Source organism: Tachypleus tridentatus, chromosome 12 (assembly GCF_004210375.1).
Source record: "Tachypleus tridentatus isolate NWPU-2018 chromosome 12, ASM421037v1, whole genome shotgun sequence".
NCBI classification, from domain to species: Eukaryota; Metazoa; Arthropoda; class Merostomata; order Xiphosura; family Limulidae; genus Tachypleus; species Tachypleus tridentatus.
The window spans coordinates 62,521,526-62,541,842 of record NC_134836.1 but is presented as its reverse complement, the minus strand read 5'-3'; the positions used below and the strand labels follow the sequence as shown (position 1 = coordinate 62,541,842).

General features: G+C 32.7%; 1 protein-coding gene across 1 annotated transcript in view; it reads left to right on the top strand.

Annotated features, from left to right (window-relative positions):
* LOC143234885 (cell adhesion molecule 3-like) overlaps positions 1-11,864 on the top strand; it is a 48,764-nt gene extending 36,900 nt beyond the window's left edge. The window contains exons 2-4 of the mRNA XM_076472579.1: positions 6-121; positions 4,301-4,591; positions 11,249-11,864. Of these exons, the coding sequence (XP_076328694.1) occupies positions 6-121; positions 4,301-4,591; positions 11,249-11,613 (772 nt within the window). The 3' untranslated portion in view covers positions 11,614-11,864. The remainder of the gene's footprint in view (positions 1-5; positions 122-4,300; positions 4,592-11,248) is intronic.
* The last annotated feature ends 8,453 nt before the right edge of the window (positions 11,865-20,317 follow it).

Below are 20,317 nucleotides of genomic sequence, written 5' to 3'. Positions count from 1 at the left end.
AGTAGTTACGTCACCTTCACACCAAGAAGTGATGACAATGGGAAGAACCTCACTTGTAGGGTAAAAAACCCTCGTTCTTCTGAAATAGCTTTGGAAGATAATCGGAAGCTAAATGTACTATGTAAGAATATATCTATCTATCTATCTATATATATATACACATATATATGTGTCTTTCCTTTAGCATCAGAAGGGAAAATATACTTTATATTTTTATATTTCTTCAGTCATCAGAAGGGACAATACACTTTGTATTATTACATTTCTTCAGTCATCAGAAGGGTCACTATACTTTATATTGCTATATTTCTTCTAGCATCAGAAGGGACACTATACTTTATATTGCTATATTTCTTCTGGCATCAGAAGGGAAAATATACTTTATATTCTTATATTTCTTCAGGCATCAGAAGGGACAATATACTTTGTATTATTACATTTCTTCAGGCATCAGAAGGGACACTACACTTTATATTGCTATATTTTTTCTAGCATCAGAAGGGTCACTATACTTTATACTTTATATTGCTATATTTCTTCTAGCATCAGAAGGGACACTATACTTTATATTGCTATATTTCTTCTGGCATCAGAAGGGACAGTATACTTTATATTGCTATATTTCTTCTGGCATCAGAAGGGACAGTATACTTTATATTGCTATATTTCTTCTGGCATCAGAAGGGACACTATACTTTGTATTGTTATATTTCTTCTTGCATCAGAAGGGACACTATACTTTATATTGTTATATTTCTTCTGGCATTAAAAGGGACACTATACTTTATATTGCTATATTTCTTCTGGCATCAGAAGGGACACTATACTTTATATTCTTATATTTCTTCAGGCATCAGAAGGGACAATATACTTTGTATTATTACATTTCTTCAGGCATCAGAAGGGACACTACACTTTATATTGCTATATTTTTTCTAGCATCAGAAGGGTCACTATACTTTATATTGCTATATTTCCTCTGGCATCAGAAGGGACAGTATACTTTATATTGCTATATTTCTTCTGGCATCAGAAGGGACAGTATACTTTATATTACTATATTTCTTCTGGCATCAGAAGGGACACTATACTTTGTATTGTTATATTTCTTCTTGCATCAGAAGGGACACTATACTGTATATTGTTATATTTCTTCTGGCATTAAAAGGGACACTATACTTTATGTTGCTATATTTCTTCTGGCATCAGAAGGGACACTATACTTTATATTGCTATATTTCTTCTGGCATCAGAATGGACACTATACTTTATATTGCTATATTTCTTCTGGCATCAGAAGGGACACTATACTTTGCAGTGTTATGTTTATTCTGTCATCAGAAGGGACACTGCTTTTGCAGTGTTATATTTCTTCAGGCAAAAAACAGGGACACTATACTTTATATTGCTATATTTCTTCTGGCATCAGAAGGGACACTATACTTTGCAGTGTTATATTTTTTCTGGCATCAGAATGGACACTATACTTTATATTGCTATATTTCTTCTGGCATCAGAAGGGACACTATACTTTGCAGTGTTATATTTATTCTGTCATCAGAAGGGACACTGCTTTGCAGTGTTATATTTCTTCTGGCAAAAGCAGGGACACTATACTTTATATTGCTATATTTCTTCTGGCATCAGAAGGGACACTATACTTTGCAGTGTTATATTTTTTCTGGCATCAGAATGGACACTATACTTTATATTGCTATATTTCTTCTGGCATCAGAAAGGACACTATGCTTTGCAGTGTTATATTTTTTCTGGCATCAGAATGGACACTATACTTTATATTGCTATATTTCTTCTGGCATCAGAAGGGACACTATACTTTGCAGTGTTATATTTCTTCTGGCATCAGAAGGGACACTATACTTTATATTGCTATATTTCTTCTGGCATCAGAAGGGGCACTATACTTTATATTGCTATATTTCTTCTGGCATCAGAAGGGACACTATACTTTGCAGTGTTATATTTCTTCTGGCATCAGAATGGACACTATACTTTGCAGTGTTATATTTCTTAAAGGCAAAAGCAGGGACACTATACTTTTCATTCTCATATTTCATCTTCTTTTCTATTTTGGTATTTATAGCAAAGATGCCATTTTTTTTAATTAATGACCATGAAAGAAGGGAACAGTTAACATCGTCCTGTCTCCATCATCAACTCAAAAGGATTAACCGATACTATTTTAATATGCTCGCAACATAAAGTATGCCAAATAATTAATAGAATCATGCGGCTTCGAGCCCAAGCTCACTAGCTCTGAAATCCAAAGAACCGACCATAAAACGTGTCTAAATTATTTTAATTAACTTAGATAAAAGAAACTACAGAGACTGTTAATCAAACTACTAATATATCTAACCAAAAGTAGCTAATAACGAAAAATTGGCTTACTCTTCAAATCATACCAGTTTCATATTCTCAACATAAATCGATGCTATCATGGAATTCTAAGCAAATAAGTCAAAAAACAAAATTTTTCTTAAACCACACTCTGTTGTCAAGGGTAAAGTTTTATCTTTATCGCTTTTAGTGAATTTTTCAGGTTTATCCTGATAAACATAATATTTCTATTCTGTCAGACAAGAACCAATTGCTTGATTTAAACTAATCTTGTGTAGTAAATTCTGCTGTTTCTGATAAAAAACAAACTGAAATTATGATGGTTTTTAATTTAATATTTTCATTAACGATTCTGTTATTTTAATTTAAGTTTTATTAACGACTCTGTTATTTTAATTTAATAGTTTCATTAACGATTTGGTCAGGTGGTTAAGGTACTTCCACGGTCGCTTCGAAACTTCCATCACACCAAACATAATCACTCTTTTAGCCGCGTGGTCGTTATAATGTTACGATCGATTCCATTATTCGTTGGTACAAGAGTAGCTCAAGAGTTGGCGGTGGGTGGTGATGACTAGCTGCGTTCTCTTTAGTGTTACACTGCTAAATTAGGGACGGCTAGCGCAGATAGCCCTTGTGTAGCTTTGCGCGAAATTCAAAATAAACCGTTAACGATTATATTATTTTAATTTAATAGTTTTATTATCGATTTTGTTATTTTATTTCAATAGTTTCACTAACGATCATATTTTAATTCAGTAGTTTCATTATCGATTCTGTTATTTTATTTCAAAAGTTTCCTTAACGATTCTGTTACTTTATTTCAATACTTTCATTAACGATTCTGATATTTTATTTCAATATTTTCATTACCGATTATATTATTTTAATTCAATACTTGCATTAGAAATTTTGTTATTTTAATTCAATAGTTTATCTAGCGTATCTACACTATTGAAATATCATTACAATAAATAAGTTTATTTTTCATGGTCAGCTGGCCTTAATCCGAGTTGATCTGGGGAACATGATAATATACACCACAGCCATTATCCACTCCTAACGTTTTGTCAGCAACAGCAGATCTCATTCCAGCCTCTCGTGGATCGATTTCAGGGTGTAAAGGCAAACGTTGTCTGGTTAAACATTAGGTGGCGCTGTAATAAAATAATTAGTTAATTAGTTATCACCATTAGATTCCATCTAGGAACATAGGGCCGCAATCGCTTGCGGATTCTTTAACAAAATATGTAAGTGAATAGTTTGTTAGCCCACTGCACCAAGCCGTCCCTAATTTAGCAGTGTAAGACTAGAGGGAAGGCAGCTAGTCATCACCACCCACCGCCAACTCTTGGGCTACTCTTTTACCAACGAATAGTGGGATTGACCGCACTTTATAACGTCCCTACGGCTGAAAGGGCGAGCATGTTTGGCGCGACGCGGGCGCGAACCCGCGACTCTTGGATTACAAGTCGCACGCCTTACGCGCTAGGCCATGCCAGGCCTAATAAAATAATTAGGTAGTGTAAATTAGAAGTGCTAATAGGCCCGGCATGGCCTAGCGCGTTAAGGCGTGCGCTTCGTAATCTGAGGGTCGCGGGTTCGCGCCCGAGTCGCGCCAAACATGTTCGCCCTCCGAGCCGTGGGGGCGTTATAATGTAACGGTCAATCCCACTATTCGTTGGTAAAAGAGTAACCCAAGAGTTGGCGGTGGTGGATGACTAGCTGCTTCCCCTAGTCTTACACTGCTAAATTAGGGACGGCTAGCACAGGAAGACCTCGAGTAGCTTTGTGCGAAATTCCAAAACAAACAAACAAACAAGAAGTGCTAATATATTAACATTTGTTGTGATTCTGATTATGCGTACAGCTTACTTGGACTAGTAGTTACTCATAATTCATAAACATGAGTCTGTGTTTTGTTTTTATGCCTCTGCAGATAAGCCTAAATTGACCCTTACATTACGTAATAGTAACGGAAATCATAGAATCAAAGAAGGAACATGTGTTTATCTCGACTGTAGAGTAATCGCGAACCCACAAATTCGAGATTTGCAGTGGAAAGTCGATGGCAGAATAGTAACTTCAAATCAACTTACTGGTATCGAGATCCGGGAACAGTCCCTCAAGTTAAAAAACGTAACACGGGGACTAGAAGGGAGATATCACTGTACAGCTCAAAATATTGTTGGAATAAGTCGAAGCAACAACATCAGTTTGGTGATACTGCGTAAGTAAATTTTATTGTCTCTTTTCATTGAAACGTATATTACTGCTAATGAACCAAGGTTAAATAAAACAATATTTCATTAGCCGAACAAGTGGTGTGGCTATTTCAACAATATGTGTAGTAAAATTGAATCGTTGGATTAAGTGTATAAGCTATTAGCTTAAAACTTACCATGGTCTTTGTTTCAGCTTTTAGATTAATGAAATATAATACCATAACTGGATGTTATAATGTTCATTAAAATATCCATGAATAACTTGTGTATCAGCTCTATTGGCCCCAGTGTGTGCCTTACGTTCAAAATTAATTACGAAGTAGGAAACAGCTTTTGTAATACGATTCCGTTAACTTTCTGTTTAAAAAGCAAAACGTAATCAACATTATCATATCTTCTTCCTCATTCCTGCTTGGTAAAATAAACATAGTCACTCAAGTAGAGTTTTGATGATCCATTAGCGAGTAAAACCGAAATAATATCTCATTTAATCGTGTTTTTGGTATTTAACACGTCTTCTTGTGTCTCTTCTGGTGAGAAGGCGCTAGTTTTTAGATTTAAGTGATTAGCAAGACATGATAACGAAGTTTATATAAGTAGAACTGTTAACAATGGTTACCAAGAGACGATAACGAAGTTTATATAAGTAGAACTGTTAACAATGGTTACCAAGAGATGGTAACGAAGTTTATATAAGTAGAACTATTAACAATGGTTACCAAGAGACGATAACGAAGTTTATATAAGTAGAACTGTTAACAATGGTTACCAAGAGATGATAACTATTAACAATGAAGTTTATATAAGTAGAACTATTAACAATGGTTACCAAGAGATGATAACGAAGTTTATATAAGTAGAACTATTAACAATGGTTACCAAGAGACGATAACGAAGTTTATATAAGTAGAACTGTTAACAATGGTTACCAAGAGATGATAACGAAGTTTATATAAGTAGAACTATTAACAATGGTTACCAAGAGATGATAACGAAGTTTATATAAGTAGAACTGTTAACAATGGTTACCAAGAGATGGTAACGAAGTTTATATAAGTAGAACTGTTAACAATGGTTACCAAGAGATGATAACGAAGTTTATATAAGTAGAACTGTTAACAATGGTTACCAAGAGATGATAACAAAGTTTATATAAGTAGAACTGTTAACAATGGTTACCAAGAGATGATAACGAAGTTTATATAAGTAGAACTGTTAACAATGGTTACCAAGAGATGATAACGAAGTTTATATAAGTAGAACTGTTAACAATGGTTACCAAGAGATGATAACGAAGTTTATATAAGTAGAACTGTTAACAATGGTTACCAAGAGATGATAACGAAGTTTATATAAGTAGAACTGTTAACAATGGTTACCAAGAGATGATAACTATTAAGTTTATATAAGTAGAACTGTTAACAATGGTTACCAAGAGATGATAACGAAGTTTATATAAGTAGAACTGTTAACAATGGTTACCAAGAGATGATAACGAAGTTTATATAAGTAGAACTGTTAACAATGGTTACCAAGAGATGATAACGAAGTTTATATAAGTAGAACTGTTAACAATGGTTACCAAGAGATGATAACGAAGTTTATATAAGTAGAACTGTTAACAATGGTTACCAAGAGATGATAACGAAGTTTATATAAGTAGAACTGTTAACAATGGTTACCAAGAGATGATAACGAAGTTTATATAAGTAGAACTATTAACAATGGTTACCAAGAGATGATAACGAAGTTTATATAAGTAGAACTGTTAACAATGGTTACCAAGAGATGATAACGAAGTTTATATAAGTAGAACTGTTAACAATGGTTACCAAGAGATGATAACGAAGTTTATATAAGTAGAACTATTAACAATGGTTACCAAGAGATGATAACGAAGTTTATATAAGTAGAACTGTTAACAATGGTTACCAAGAGATGATAACGAAGTTTATATAAGTAGAACTGTTAACAATGGTTACCAAGAGATGATAACGAAGTTTATATAAGTAGAACTGTTAACAATGGTTACCAAGAGATGATAACGAAGTTTATATAAGTAGAACTGTTAACAATGGTTACCAAGAGATGATAACGAAGTTTATATAAGTAGAACTGTTAACAATGGTTACCAAGAGATGATAACGAAGTTTATATAAGTAGAACTGTTAACAATGGTTACCAAGAGATGATAACGAAGTTTATATAAGTAGAACTGTTAACAATGGTTACCAAGAGATGATAACGAAGTTTATATAAGTAGAACTGTTAACAATGGTTACCAAGAGATGATAACGAAGTTTATATAAGTAGAACTGTTAACAATGGTTACCAAGAGATGATAACGAAGTTTATATAAGTAGAACTATTAACAATGGTTACCAAGAGATGATAACGAAGTTTATATAAGTAGAACTGTTAACAATGGTTACCAAGAGATGATAACGAAGTTTATATAAGTAGAACTGTTAACAATGGTTACCAAGAGATGATAACGAAGTTTATATAAGTAGAACTATTAACAATGGTTACCAAGAGATGATAACGAAGTTTATATAAGTAGAACTGTTAACAATGGTTACCAAGAGATGATAACGAAGTTTATATAAGTAGAACTATTAACAATGGTTACCAAGAGATGATAACGAAGTTTATATAAGTAGAACTATTAACAATGGTTACCAAGAGATGATAACGAAGTTTATATAAGTAGAACTGTTAACAATGGTTACCAAGAGATGATAACGAAGTTTATATAAGTAGAACTATTAACAATGGTTACCAAGAGATGATAACGAAGTTTATATAAGTAGAACTGTTAACAATGGTTACCAAGAGATGATAACGAAGTTTATATAAGTAGAACTGTTAACAATGGTTACCAAGAGATGATAACGAAGTTTATATAAGTAGAACTATTAACAATGGTTACCAAGAGATGATAACGAAGTTTATATAAGTAGAACTGTTAACAATGGTTACCAAGAGATGATAACGAAGTTTATATAAGTAGAACTGTTAACAATGGTTACCAAGAGATGATAACGAAGTTTATATAAGTAGAACTGTTAACAATGGTTACCAAGAGATGATAACGAAGTTTATATAAGTAGAACTGTTAACAATGGTTACCAAGAGATGATAACGAAGTTTATATAAGTAGAACTATTAACAATGGTTACCAAGAGATGATAACGAAGTTTATATAAGTAGAACTGTTAACAATGGTTACCAAGAGATGATAACGAAGTTTATATAAGTAGAACTGTTAACAATGGTTACCAAGAGATGATAACGAAGTTTATATAAGTAGAACTGTTAACAATGGTTACCAAGAGATGATAACGAAGTTTATATAAGTAGAACTGTTAACAATGGTTACCAAGAGATGATAACGAAGTTTATATAAGTAGAACTGTTAACAATGGTTACCAAGAGATGGTAACGAAGTTTATATAAGTAGAACTATTAACAATGGTTACCAAGAGATGATAACGAAGTTTATATAAGTAGAACTGTTAACAATGGTTACCAAGAGATGATAACGAAGTTTATATAAGTAGAACTGTTAACAATGGTTACCAAGAGATGATAACGAAGTTTATATAAGTAGAACTGTTAACAATGGTTACCAAGAGATGATAACGAAGTTTATATAAGTAGAACTGTTAACAATGGTTACCAAGAGATGGTAACGAAGTTTATATAAGTAGAACTGTTAACAATGGTTACCAAGAGATGATAACGAAGTTTATATAAGTAGAACTATTAACAATGGTTACCAAGAGATGATAACGAAGTTTATATAAGTAGAACTGTTAACAATGGTTACCAAGAGATGATAACGAAGTTTATATAAGTAGAACTGGTTAACAATGGTTACCAAGAGATGATAACGAAGTTTATATAAGTAGAACTGTTAACAATGGTTACCAAGAGATGATAACGAAGTTTATATAAGTAGAACTGTTAACAATGGTTACCAAGAGATGATAACGAAGTTTATATAAGTAGAACTATTAACAATGGTTACCAAGAGATGATAACGAAGTTTATATAAGTAGAACTGTTAACAATGGTTACCAAGAGATGATAACGAAGTTTATATAAGTAGAACTATTAACAATGGTTACCAAGAGATGATAACGAAGTTTATATAAGTAGAACTGTTAACAATGGTTACCAAGAGATGGTAACGAAGTTTATATAAGTAGAACTATTAACAATGGTTACCAAGAGATGATAACGAAGTTTATATAAGTAGAACTGTTAACAATGGTTACCAAGAGATGATAACGAAGTTTATATAAGTAGAACTGTTAACAATGGTTACCAAGAGATGATAACGAAGTTTATATAAGTAGAACTATTAACAATGGTTACCAAGAGATGATAACGAAGTTTATATAAGTAGAACTGTTAACAATGGTTACCAAGAGATGATAACGAAGTTTATATAAGTAGAACTGTTAACAATGGTTACCAAGAGATGATAACGAAGTTTATATAAGTAGAACTGTTAACAATGGTTACCAAGAGATGATAACGAAGTTTATATAAGTAGAACTGTTAACAATGGTTACCAAGAGATGATAACGAAGTTTATATAAGTAGAACTGTTAACAATGGTTACCAAGAGATGATAACGAAGTTTATATAAGTAGAACTATTAACAATGGTTACCAAGAGATGATAACGAAGTTTATATAAGTAGAACTATTAACAATGGTTACCAAGAGATGGTAACGAAGTTTATATAAGTAAAACTATTAACAGTGGTTACCAAGAGATGATAACGAAGTTTATATAAGTAGAACTATTAACAATGGTTACCAAGAGATGATAACGAAGTTTATATAAGTAGAACTATTAACAATGGTTACCAAGAGATGATAACGAAGTTTATATAAGTAGAACTATTAACAATGGTTACCAAGAGATGATAACGAAGTTTATATAAGTAGAACTGTTAACAATGGTTACCAAGAGATGATAACGAAGTTTATATAAGTAGAACTGTTAACAATGGTTACCAAGAGATGATAACGAAGTTTATATAAGTAGAACTATTAACAATGGTTAGCAAGAGATGATAACGAAGTTTATATAAGTAGAACTATTAACAATGGTTACCAAGAGATGGTAACGAAGTTTATATAAGTAGAACTATTAACAATGGTTACCAAGAGATGGTAACGAAGTTTATATAAGTAAAACTATTAACAGTGGTTACCAAGAGATGATAACGAAGTTTATATAAGTAGAATTATTAACAGTGGTTACCAAGAGATGATAACGAAGTTTATATAAGTAGAATTATTAACAATGGTTACCAAGAGATGATAACGAAGTTTATATAAGTAGAATTATTAACAATGGTTACCAAGAGATGATAACGAAGTTTATATAAGTAGAACTATTAACAATGGTTACCAAGAGATGGAACGAAGTTTATATAAGTAGAACTGTTAACAATGGTTACCAAGAGATGATAACGAAGTTTATATATAGAACTGTTAACAATGGTTACCAAGAGATGATGAACGAAGTTTATATAAGTAGAATTATTAACAATGGTTAGCAAGAGATGATAACGAAGCTTATGCAAGTAGAACTGTTAACAATGACTAGCAAGAGATTGGTGACGAAGTTTATATAAGTAGAACTAACAACAATGGTTACCAAGAGATGGTAACGAAGTTTATATAAGTAAAACTATTAACAATGGTTACCAAGAGATGATGACGAAGTTTATGTAAATAGAACTGTTAACAATGGTTAGCAAGAGATGATAACGAAGTTTATATAGAAATGTTAATAATGACGAACAACAGATGATAACGAAGTTTAAATAGAACTAACGAAGTTTAAATAGAAATGTTAACAATGACGAACAACAGATGATAACGAAGTTTAAATAGAAATGTTAATAATGACGAACAACAGATGATAACGAAGTTTAAATAGAATTGTTAATAATGACGAACAACAGATGATAACGAAGTTTAAATAGAACTGTTAACAATGACGAACAACAGATGATGACGAAGTTTATATAGAACTGTTAACAATGACGAACAACAGAGTTATGACGATGCTTAAAATAGAAGTGTTAACAATGACGAACAACAGATGATAACGAAGTTTATTTAGAACTAACGAAAATGAAATACGAAGTTTAACAATGACGAACGGTCAGATGATAACGAAGTTTAAAGAACTAACGAGAAATGTTAATAATGACGAACAACAGATGATAACGAAGTTTAAATAGAATTGTTAATAATGACGAACAACAGATGATAACAAAGTTTAAATAAATAGAACTGTTAACAATGACGAACAACAGATGAACAACAGACGAAGTTTATATAGAACTGTTAACAATGACGAACAACAGATGATGACGAAGTTTAAATAGAAATGTTAACAATGACTTGCAAGACATCATAACGCAGATTGTTTAAGTTTTACTCTGCGTAGATCAGTTCTTATCTTAGTCTTGTTTCAATGTATTAATCAATATTTTATTCATATTGAAGTTGAAGTTTCAAACGATCTTATTAATTGTTATATGTTAAAATATATTTGAAAACAGTTTCATTTGTTATAGTATTAATAAATGGGGTATTTACTCTCTTGCACTTTTATTGAAACTACAGCCAGCCCCGAGCCTGTTCAGAACTGCAGTGTGGAAAATCTCACACTAAAGTCAATGAAAGTTGTTTGTTCACCAGGATCGAGGTATGAAGAAACTAAATACCACCTGGTAGCATACACCACAAACGGCCAACAGTTGCTGGTAAATTCTACAAGTTTTGATTGTCCTGTTTTCATCATAGACCACCTTCCTGCCGATACTCTCTTGGTGATATCCATCCACTCGTCAAATTCCCAAGGAAATAGCGCTGCTGTTGTGTTGGAGGCTAGGACTCTTTCTTCAGTGGAGGAAGACACCCGTGAGACTACGTTATTAAGTGTTCCCTTAAAGATAACACGTCACTCAGGAATACTTGTTCTGACATGAAGCACATTAATTATTAATTAATATCAACATGGTGGTTAACAAATTATCAGTAAAGAGTTAACCTTTAATCTAATTTCTCTGCACTATTTTTTAATCGTTTACCGTCATAAAAACTTCAATGGAGTACATCACACGAGATCTACACTAACGTATTTATACAACTATGTATGAATATTTCATAATAAATGTTGAGAGTGCGGTACCTTTGGACAAAGTTTAGTCGAATATATGGAGAAAATACTATAACTGAAATAATCAACCATTAGGTTCTGCTTTAATATTAGTGATAATAACAGTTGAAAATAAAGTTAGATATTAAACTGTTTTTAAGAGACAAAACAATCAACTTCTGATTCTAGGAATTCTTTGATGTTAAAGTACACCTTTGAGTTACATATATTAATATGTCGACTTCTATTATGTTTCTGTATTATAAATAATTGTGTCTTAACGTTATATATCTATGGATATTACTGTGTTCTAAACGTTGATATGAAAAGTGTTATTCAAAATAGTGTGTTTTGTTTATTGTCCCTTTAGTACGAATTTCCTTAAAATGGGGGAGACAGAACGAAGTGACTTAATATATTAACTGGATTTAACTACATAGAACCCAGAGAATAAGTAACGTATTGGAACCGGTAAGGTAAACGCTTCGCATCGATAGGTTTAAATTCGTCCATGAACCTCTCCTGAACCTACAAATACAAGTTTGAATAGTATTAACCGACTATACCAACGAATATTATTAAACCAAAGTAATCTCAAATCTTTACGAAGTTTTAACTTTCCATGTAAATATTAAAATTAGGACTTATCATGGCATTCTTTAAAAACCGAATTCTAGTCACTCTACACAGCAGTTCACTAAATTTAATACGTTATATCTGCGTTTAATATAGTCCGTTTTAGTCATCAACAGTCGGATATAATTCAACGCTTTCGTTTCGTTTTTTTTTTACATAAAGGGCTGAAAAAGTATGCAGACGAATATGAATTGGTATTCGCACAAGTATTTTCATATGGTGTATAAATACGACAGTATGTTTTAAAAGTTAGATTATATTTAAAACAAAAATTTACATTTCAAACACGATTTGAATCCCATTGGACTGTTTGTTTTTAGCTTAGCACAAAGCTACACAGTAGCTCTGATCATCGCGGGTATCGAAACCCGATTTTTAGTGTTTTAAGTCTTGAGACATACCGAAGAACCACCGTGTGGAATGTATTCCTTTAAGATGCAGTGTTTTCCAGTGGAAGGCATCCCATTATAAGTGTGTTTTTCAATGGGGGGCATCCCATCAGAGATGTAGTGTTTTTCAGTGGGGACATCCCATCATAGATGTAGTGTTTTTCAGTGGGGACATCCCATCATAGATGTAGTGTTTTTTTAGTGGGGGTATCCCATTATAGATGTAGTGTTTTTTTAGTGGGGGTATCCCATCATAGATATAGTGTTTTTTGGTGAAGGGCATATCATTATATATGTAGTGTTTTTCAGTGGGAAGCATCCCATCAGAGATTAAATGTTTTTCAGTGGGGGCATTCCATCATAGATGTAGTGTTTTTTTAGTGGGGGTATCCCATCATAGATATAGTGTTTTTTGGTGAAGGGCATATCATTATATATGTAGTGTTTTTCAGTGAGAAACATCCAATTATAGATGTAGTGTTTTTCAGTGGAGAACATTCTATTGTAGTTATAGTGTTTTTATTAATCTGTTGTTTTTAATGACATAGAGTACATGTTAATTGTTTTATTTGGTGAAGGTTGATAAACATCTTAGTTTTGCATGGCCTAATGGTTAGTTCATTCAGTCTTAGTCACATGTTCAAAGCCCATTCCTGAGTATAATCGTCGTTTTAGCTGCGGTTGAGTTTTAATGTGACGGTAAATCCCACTATTCGTTTATAAACAGTAGCCCAAGAGTTGGCTGTGGGTGTTGTTTATTAGTTGCCTTACCTCTAGTCAATCGCCTCAAATTCAGGGACAGATGGGGTAGGTGGGTCTCGAGTACCTTTGTGCAAAATTCAAAAACAAACAAATAAACAGTATGTGTTCTTAGTTTTAATATCTTTGTTATCTGACCAGAGTGAGTTTCACTGAAGTCACGGTCGATTCTTTTCTATGTTTAAAATGAGGAATAAACAATTGTGATTGGACAAAGAAATTTTAATGACACATCAAGCATGACGTAATTGTTTATGTTTATTGTAAATGAAACCAATAGATGCTTGCAACATTCACTGTATATTTTCATTTATACAGGGATTCATCGGTGGGTTTTACCATCAGCTCCCTATTGGTCACATTGTTCGGGATTATTCTAACACTTTTCACCTCTGTCGTGATTGTTCTCTTTATTGCAAAGCAAAGAAATTACAGAATACAAAAAGGTAGTTTGGTTGTTTCATGTACACTAGCAATACACTTCACAATATATTTAATTATACGCTTATGTCAAGTAAAATAATGTGAGTAGATCATGTTCAAAACCTCGATTATTGAAATTTAAGTGCCACCCGTGCTGCTTACTATCTTCTGCGTTTTTTATTATCAATATAATCATTCTACTAAATCATTATGTAACCAGTTTTAGACGTGTACTTACGCAGTTAACTGAGGGTTATACCCAACATTTATATAAACCAAAGGAATTTTCGTTTACGTTTTCTTATTTAGAGCAATCTAACGCTTGTTGCCATATTGACCTTAAAAGGTGAGCTTGTTCAATGACGGGATTCAAACCCACGACTCGCAACTTGAGGGCTTGAATCAAAAAATTGAATTCAAACGAATTAATTTGTACACAAAATTCCAAATAACCACATGTATACTACCTGAACCACATATATTCAATAAGGAGACATTAAGTGACTATCAATAGAATATATTCATGACGAGCAACATATAATTGAAATAATATAATTTAACATTATTATATAAAGTTTAGTTATATTTTGTTAAACTTAATGAAATGTAGATGAAATTCAAAAACAAATAAAACTATACAAAATCAATAACATCAATTAATAGGGGATATCCAACTTTTGATATTCTTAACGTAGGAAAGAGTAGCAATTTATCCCTATTGGACACTGTGATGACTGGAAGAAGTAACAAAAAATATATTGTTGTTGCACACTATAATGACTGGAAGCAATCACAAATAAGATATTCCTGTTAGAAACTATGGTGACTGGAAGTAGTAACAAGTGTATTAATGTTGGACACTATGGTGACTGGACGTAGTAACAAATATATTCCTGTTAGACACTATGATGTTTGGAAGTAGGAATAAATAATATATTCATGTTGGACACTATAATGATTAGAAGGAGTAATAAATAATATATTCCTTTTGGACGCTATGATGACTGGAAGTAGGAACAAATAATATATTCCTGTTGGACACTGATGGCTGGAAGTAGGAACAAATATATTCTTGTTGGATACAATGATGACTGGAAGTAGTAACAAATATATTCCTATTGGACATTGATGACTGGAAGTAGTAACAAATAATATATTTTTGTTGGAAACTATGATGGCTGGAAGTAGTAACAAATAATATATTCATTTTGCACACTATGATGACTGGAAGTAGGACAAATAATATATTCTTCTTGCACACTATAATGACTGGAAACAATCATAAATAATTATTCATGTTGGACACTATGATGACTGGAAGTAGGAACAAAGAGATTGCTGTTGGGCACTATGATGACTGGAAGTAGTAACAAAAATATTCATGTTGGACACTGGTGACTGGAAGTAGTAACAAATATATTCCTGTTGGACACTATGATGGCTGGAAGTAGAAACAAATAATATATTCCTGTTGGACACTATTATGACTAGAAGTAGGAACAAATATATTCATGTTGGACACTATGATAACTAGAAGTAGGAAGAAATAGTATATTCATGTTGGACACTATGATGACTGGAAGTAGGTATAAATAGATTGCTGTTGGGCACTATGATGACTGGAAGTAGTAACAAATATATTCCTGTTAGACACTATTATGACTAGAAGTAGGAACAAATATATTCATGTTGGACACTATGATAACTAGAAGTAGGAAGAAATAGTATATTCATGTTGGACACTATGATGACTGGAAGTAGGAACTAATACATTTCTGTTGGACACTATGATGACTGGAAGTAGGAACAAATAGATTGCTGTTGGGCACTATGATGACTGGAAGTAGTAACAAAAATATTCATGTTGGACACTGATGACTGGAAGTAGTAACAAATAATATATTCATTTTGCACACTATGATGACTGGAAGTAGGACAAATAATATATTCTTGTTGCACACTATAATGACTGGAAACAATCATAAATAATTATTCATGTTGGACACTATGATGACTGGAAGTAGGAACAAATAGATTGCTGTTGGGCACTATGATGACTGGAAGTAGTAACAAAAATATTCATGTTGGACACTGATGACTGGAAGTAGTAACAAATATATTCCTGTTGGGCACTATGATGACTGGAAGTAGTAACAAATATATTCATGTTGGACACTGATGACTGGAAGTAGTAACAAATATATTCCTGTTGGGCACTATGATGACTGGAAGTAGTAACAAATATATTCATGTTGGACACTGATGACTGGAAGTAGTAACAAATATATTCCTGTTGGGCACTATGATGGCTGGAAGTAGAAACAAATATATTCATGTTGGACACTATTATGACTAGAAGTAGGAACAAATATATTCATGTTGGACACTATGATAACTAGAAGTAGGAAGAAATAGTATATTCATGTTGGACACTATGATGACTGGAAGTAGGAACTAATACATTTCTGTTGGACACTATGATGACTGGAAGTAGGAACAAATAGATTGCTGTTGGGCACTATGATGACTGGAAGTAGTAACAAAAATATTCATGTTGGACACTGATGACTGGAAGTAGTAACAAATAATATATTCATTTTGCACACTATGATGACTGGAAGTAGGACAAATAATATATTCTTGTTGCACACTATAATGACTGGAAACAATCATAAATAATTATTCATGTTGGACACTATGATGACTGGAAGTAGGAACAAAGAGATTGCTGTTGGGCACTATGATGACTGGAAGTAGTAACAAAAATATTCATGTTGGACACTGGTGACTGGAAGTAGTAACAAATATATTCCTGTTGGACACTATGATGGCTGGAAGTAGAAACAAATAATATATTCCTGTTGGACACAACGATGACTGGAAGTAGGTATAAATAGATTGCTGTTGGGCACTATGATGACTGGAAGTAGTAACAAATATATTCCTGTTAGACACTATTATGACTAGAAGTAGGAACAAATATATTCATGTTGGACACTATGATAACTAGAAGTAGGAAGAAATAGTATATTCATGTTGGACACTATGATGACTGGAAGTAGGAACTAATACATTTCTGTTGGACACTATGATGACTGGAAGTAGGAACAAATAGATTGCTGTTGGGCACTATGATGACTGGAAGTAGTAACAAAAATATTCATGTTGGACACTGATGACTGGAAGTAGTAACAAATATATTCCTGTTGGGCACTATGATGACTGGAAGTAGTAACAAATATATTCATGTTGGACACTGATGACTGGAAGTAGTAACAAATATATTCCTGTTGGGCACTATGATGACTGGAAGTAGTAACAAATATATTCATGTTGGACACTGATGACTGGAAGTAGTAACAAATATATTCTTGTTGGGCACTATGATGGCTGGAAGTAGAAACAAATATATTCATGTTGGACACTGATGACTGGAAGTAGTAACAAATATATTCCTGTTGGGCACTATTATGACTAGAAGTAGGAACAAATATATTCATGTTGGACACTATGATAACTAGAAGTAGGAAGAAATAGTATATTCATGTTGGACACTATGATGACTGGAAGTAGGAACTAATACATTTCTGTTTGACACTATGATGACTGGAAGTAGGAACAAATAGATTGCTGTTGGGCACTATGATGACTGAAAGTAGTAACAAAAATATTCATGTTGGACACTGATGACTGGAAGTAGTAACAAATATATTCCTGTTGGACACTATGATGGCTGGAAGTAGAAACAAATAATATATTCCTGTTGGACACTACGATGACTGGAAGTAAGAATAAATACTATATTCCTCTTGGACATTATGATGCCTGGATGTAAGAACAAATAACATATTTCTGTTGGAAACTGTCACGACAAAGCTACATTTTATATCTATTTTACATTCTTGAGCCCATATTTTTTATCGAAAGTAATTTCATTAAAAGGACATTATTTTATAAAATTAATAATTTTTCAACAAAATTTAATCGCCAATCAATCAAAAGAAATTAGCAAGTTAATAAGTATCAACATGCTCTAATAAACACGTTTGTAAATGCTACAAAATAATTAATCAATTATTACGTTGGTCGACACTTTTCTCAGTTCACTCAACACTTGTGTTACAGGTGTAGGAACGAGCTTACGTGACGACCATGAGGAAGGCTCAACAAATTTCACGATCGTTAGGTTTGATGTTGGTTTTATTGTTTTATCTTTAAAAGTTATTTTAATTATTTAATTAAATCATACAGGGTGATATATGGATATATCAGATTTTATTAAAATATCATAAATAATTATTCTAAATACTAGTTTTATGCCTTGATTCTAATGTGTAATGGTTATCTACATTTTGAAAGCAGTAATTATTTTTAAGTTTCGTTTACTATTATAAGATTCAAGTGTAAGGAAATGTATATTATTAAAATGGAAAGAAAATTTATTTTCGCTAAATTGGTATCGTTATGCTATGCTATGATCTGATCATTTTAACATATCGTACAATTAAAAAAAAATTCAAACGTAAATAAAAATTTCGGAAAGAGTTGTTTAAACACCTGGATAAGAATATTTTTTCTATAATGTCAAACAAATCATAACATAAAACATTTTTACTTTTAACCCTTTATCAGAATATTAACTGGACACTACACAACATCTCTACCCATTCCAAAATCATTCGTTCATACGATAAGATAGGTCCTTATTAGATTTTCTTAAACACCATTAAGTTAAATGAGGAATAGTGGTGTTTATGTTACTGTATAAAACAGTGACAATGTTTATCTTCTGCATGTCTTGACCTAGCGACCAGGAAAGAACCCTCGTAGGTCAACATGAAAAATGTCCAAATGTAGTTTTTCCAAGAAGTCCACCATCAGGTATGTATTATAATAGTATGAGTAAAAAAATTTAAAACTAATTTTCGGATAACTTGATTAACCTCTTTTAGTTCAGGTAGCCTGTTTTCTCCAACACTGCCATTTGATTCTTACCAAATTTTGTTTGTGCCTTATTGTGTGCATCTGAAGATATATCAGTGCTTAAGTTCTAATTTTAGGACTTCCTCGATTGCGTTGCGAATTCATAATTGAATACCTTTGTTTGTTTGTTTCGAATTAAGCACAAAGCTACACAATGGGCTGTGCTCTGCCCACCAAGAGTAGGCCTAGCATGGCCAGGTGGTTAGGGCATTCGACTCGTAGTATGAGGGGTCGCGAGTTTGAATTCCTGTCACACTAAACATGCTAACCCTTTCAGCTGTGAGGATCAATCCCACTATTCAATTTTAAAAGAATAGCTCAAGTGTTGGCGGTGGGTGGTAATGACTAGCTGCCTAACCTCTAGTTTTAAACTGCTAAATTAGGGACGGCTAGCGCAGATAACCTTCGTTTAGCTTTGTGCGAAATTCAAAACAGACAAACAAACCCACCACGAGTATCGAAATTCGGTTTCTAATGGCATGAGTTCGCAGACATACCACTCACTGTCAACTACGTTACTCACTTATAACCCCATTCCAAGTAAAACCGCCCAATAATATTAAAATTGATATCTCTCAGAATTGGAAATACCATCCTTTCATTCATAATTGGAAACCCGGTAATATTTTTAACCATAAAATATGTAATTTCTTTCTATAATTAATAAAAAATGGATTTCGATACACGTGATGGGCAAAGGACAAGTAGTCTACTATGTTGTTTTGTGCTTTACGTACAACAACAAATATTAAATAAAATTATTCACTTTTAAAGAAACTGGATTTCAATTGGATTAGTGAACTTTCAGTGCGCAGTGGGACTGCGATAAATTTACAGACTTAAAACGCTAAAATTCTGGGGATTAATTCTCTCTAGCAGACACAACAGATAGCTCAATGTAGCTTTGTTCCACAATGAATAAACAAGCAAACAAAGCGATCTGGTACGGTGTTGATAGCTCTTAAAAAGCTTGTAATAATGAAATATTGAGCTAATAAAAGTACATTCTAGAGGTATATGTAATTATAATTTTTATTAACGCAATAGGTTCGTTTTTCCAGCCTGAGCATTGTATAAAGAATATTGTCGGCTCAGCTATAGAACATTGAAGCATATAAACTGTTTAGAATTACTTCGACTGATACCATTCGACCAACACTAATTAAATATATCACAGTTAAACCAGATAATTCTTTCTCTTTCTTCTTTGTTTTGGTTAGAAACCCAGTCATTTAACATGTTCGTCCTTTCAACCGTGATGGTGTTATAATGTATTGGCCAATCCCACTATTAGTTGGGAAAAGAATAGCTTATGGCTTTGGATATGACGGTGGGTGGTGTTCA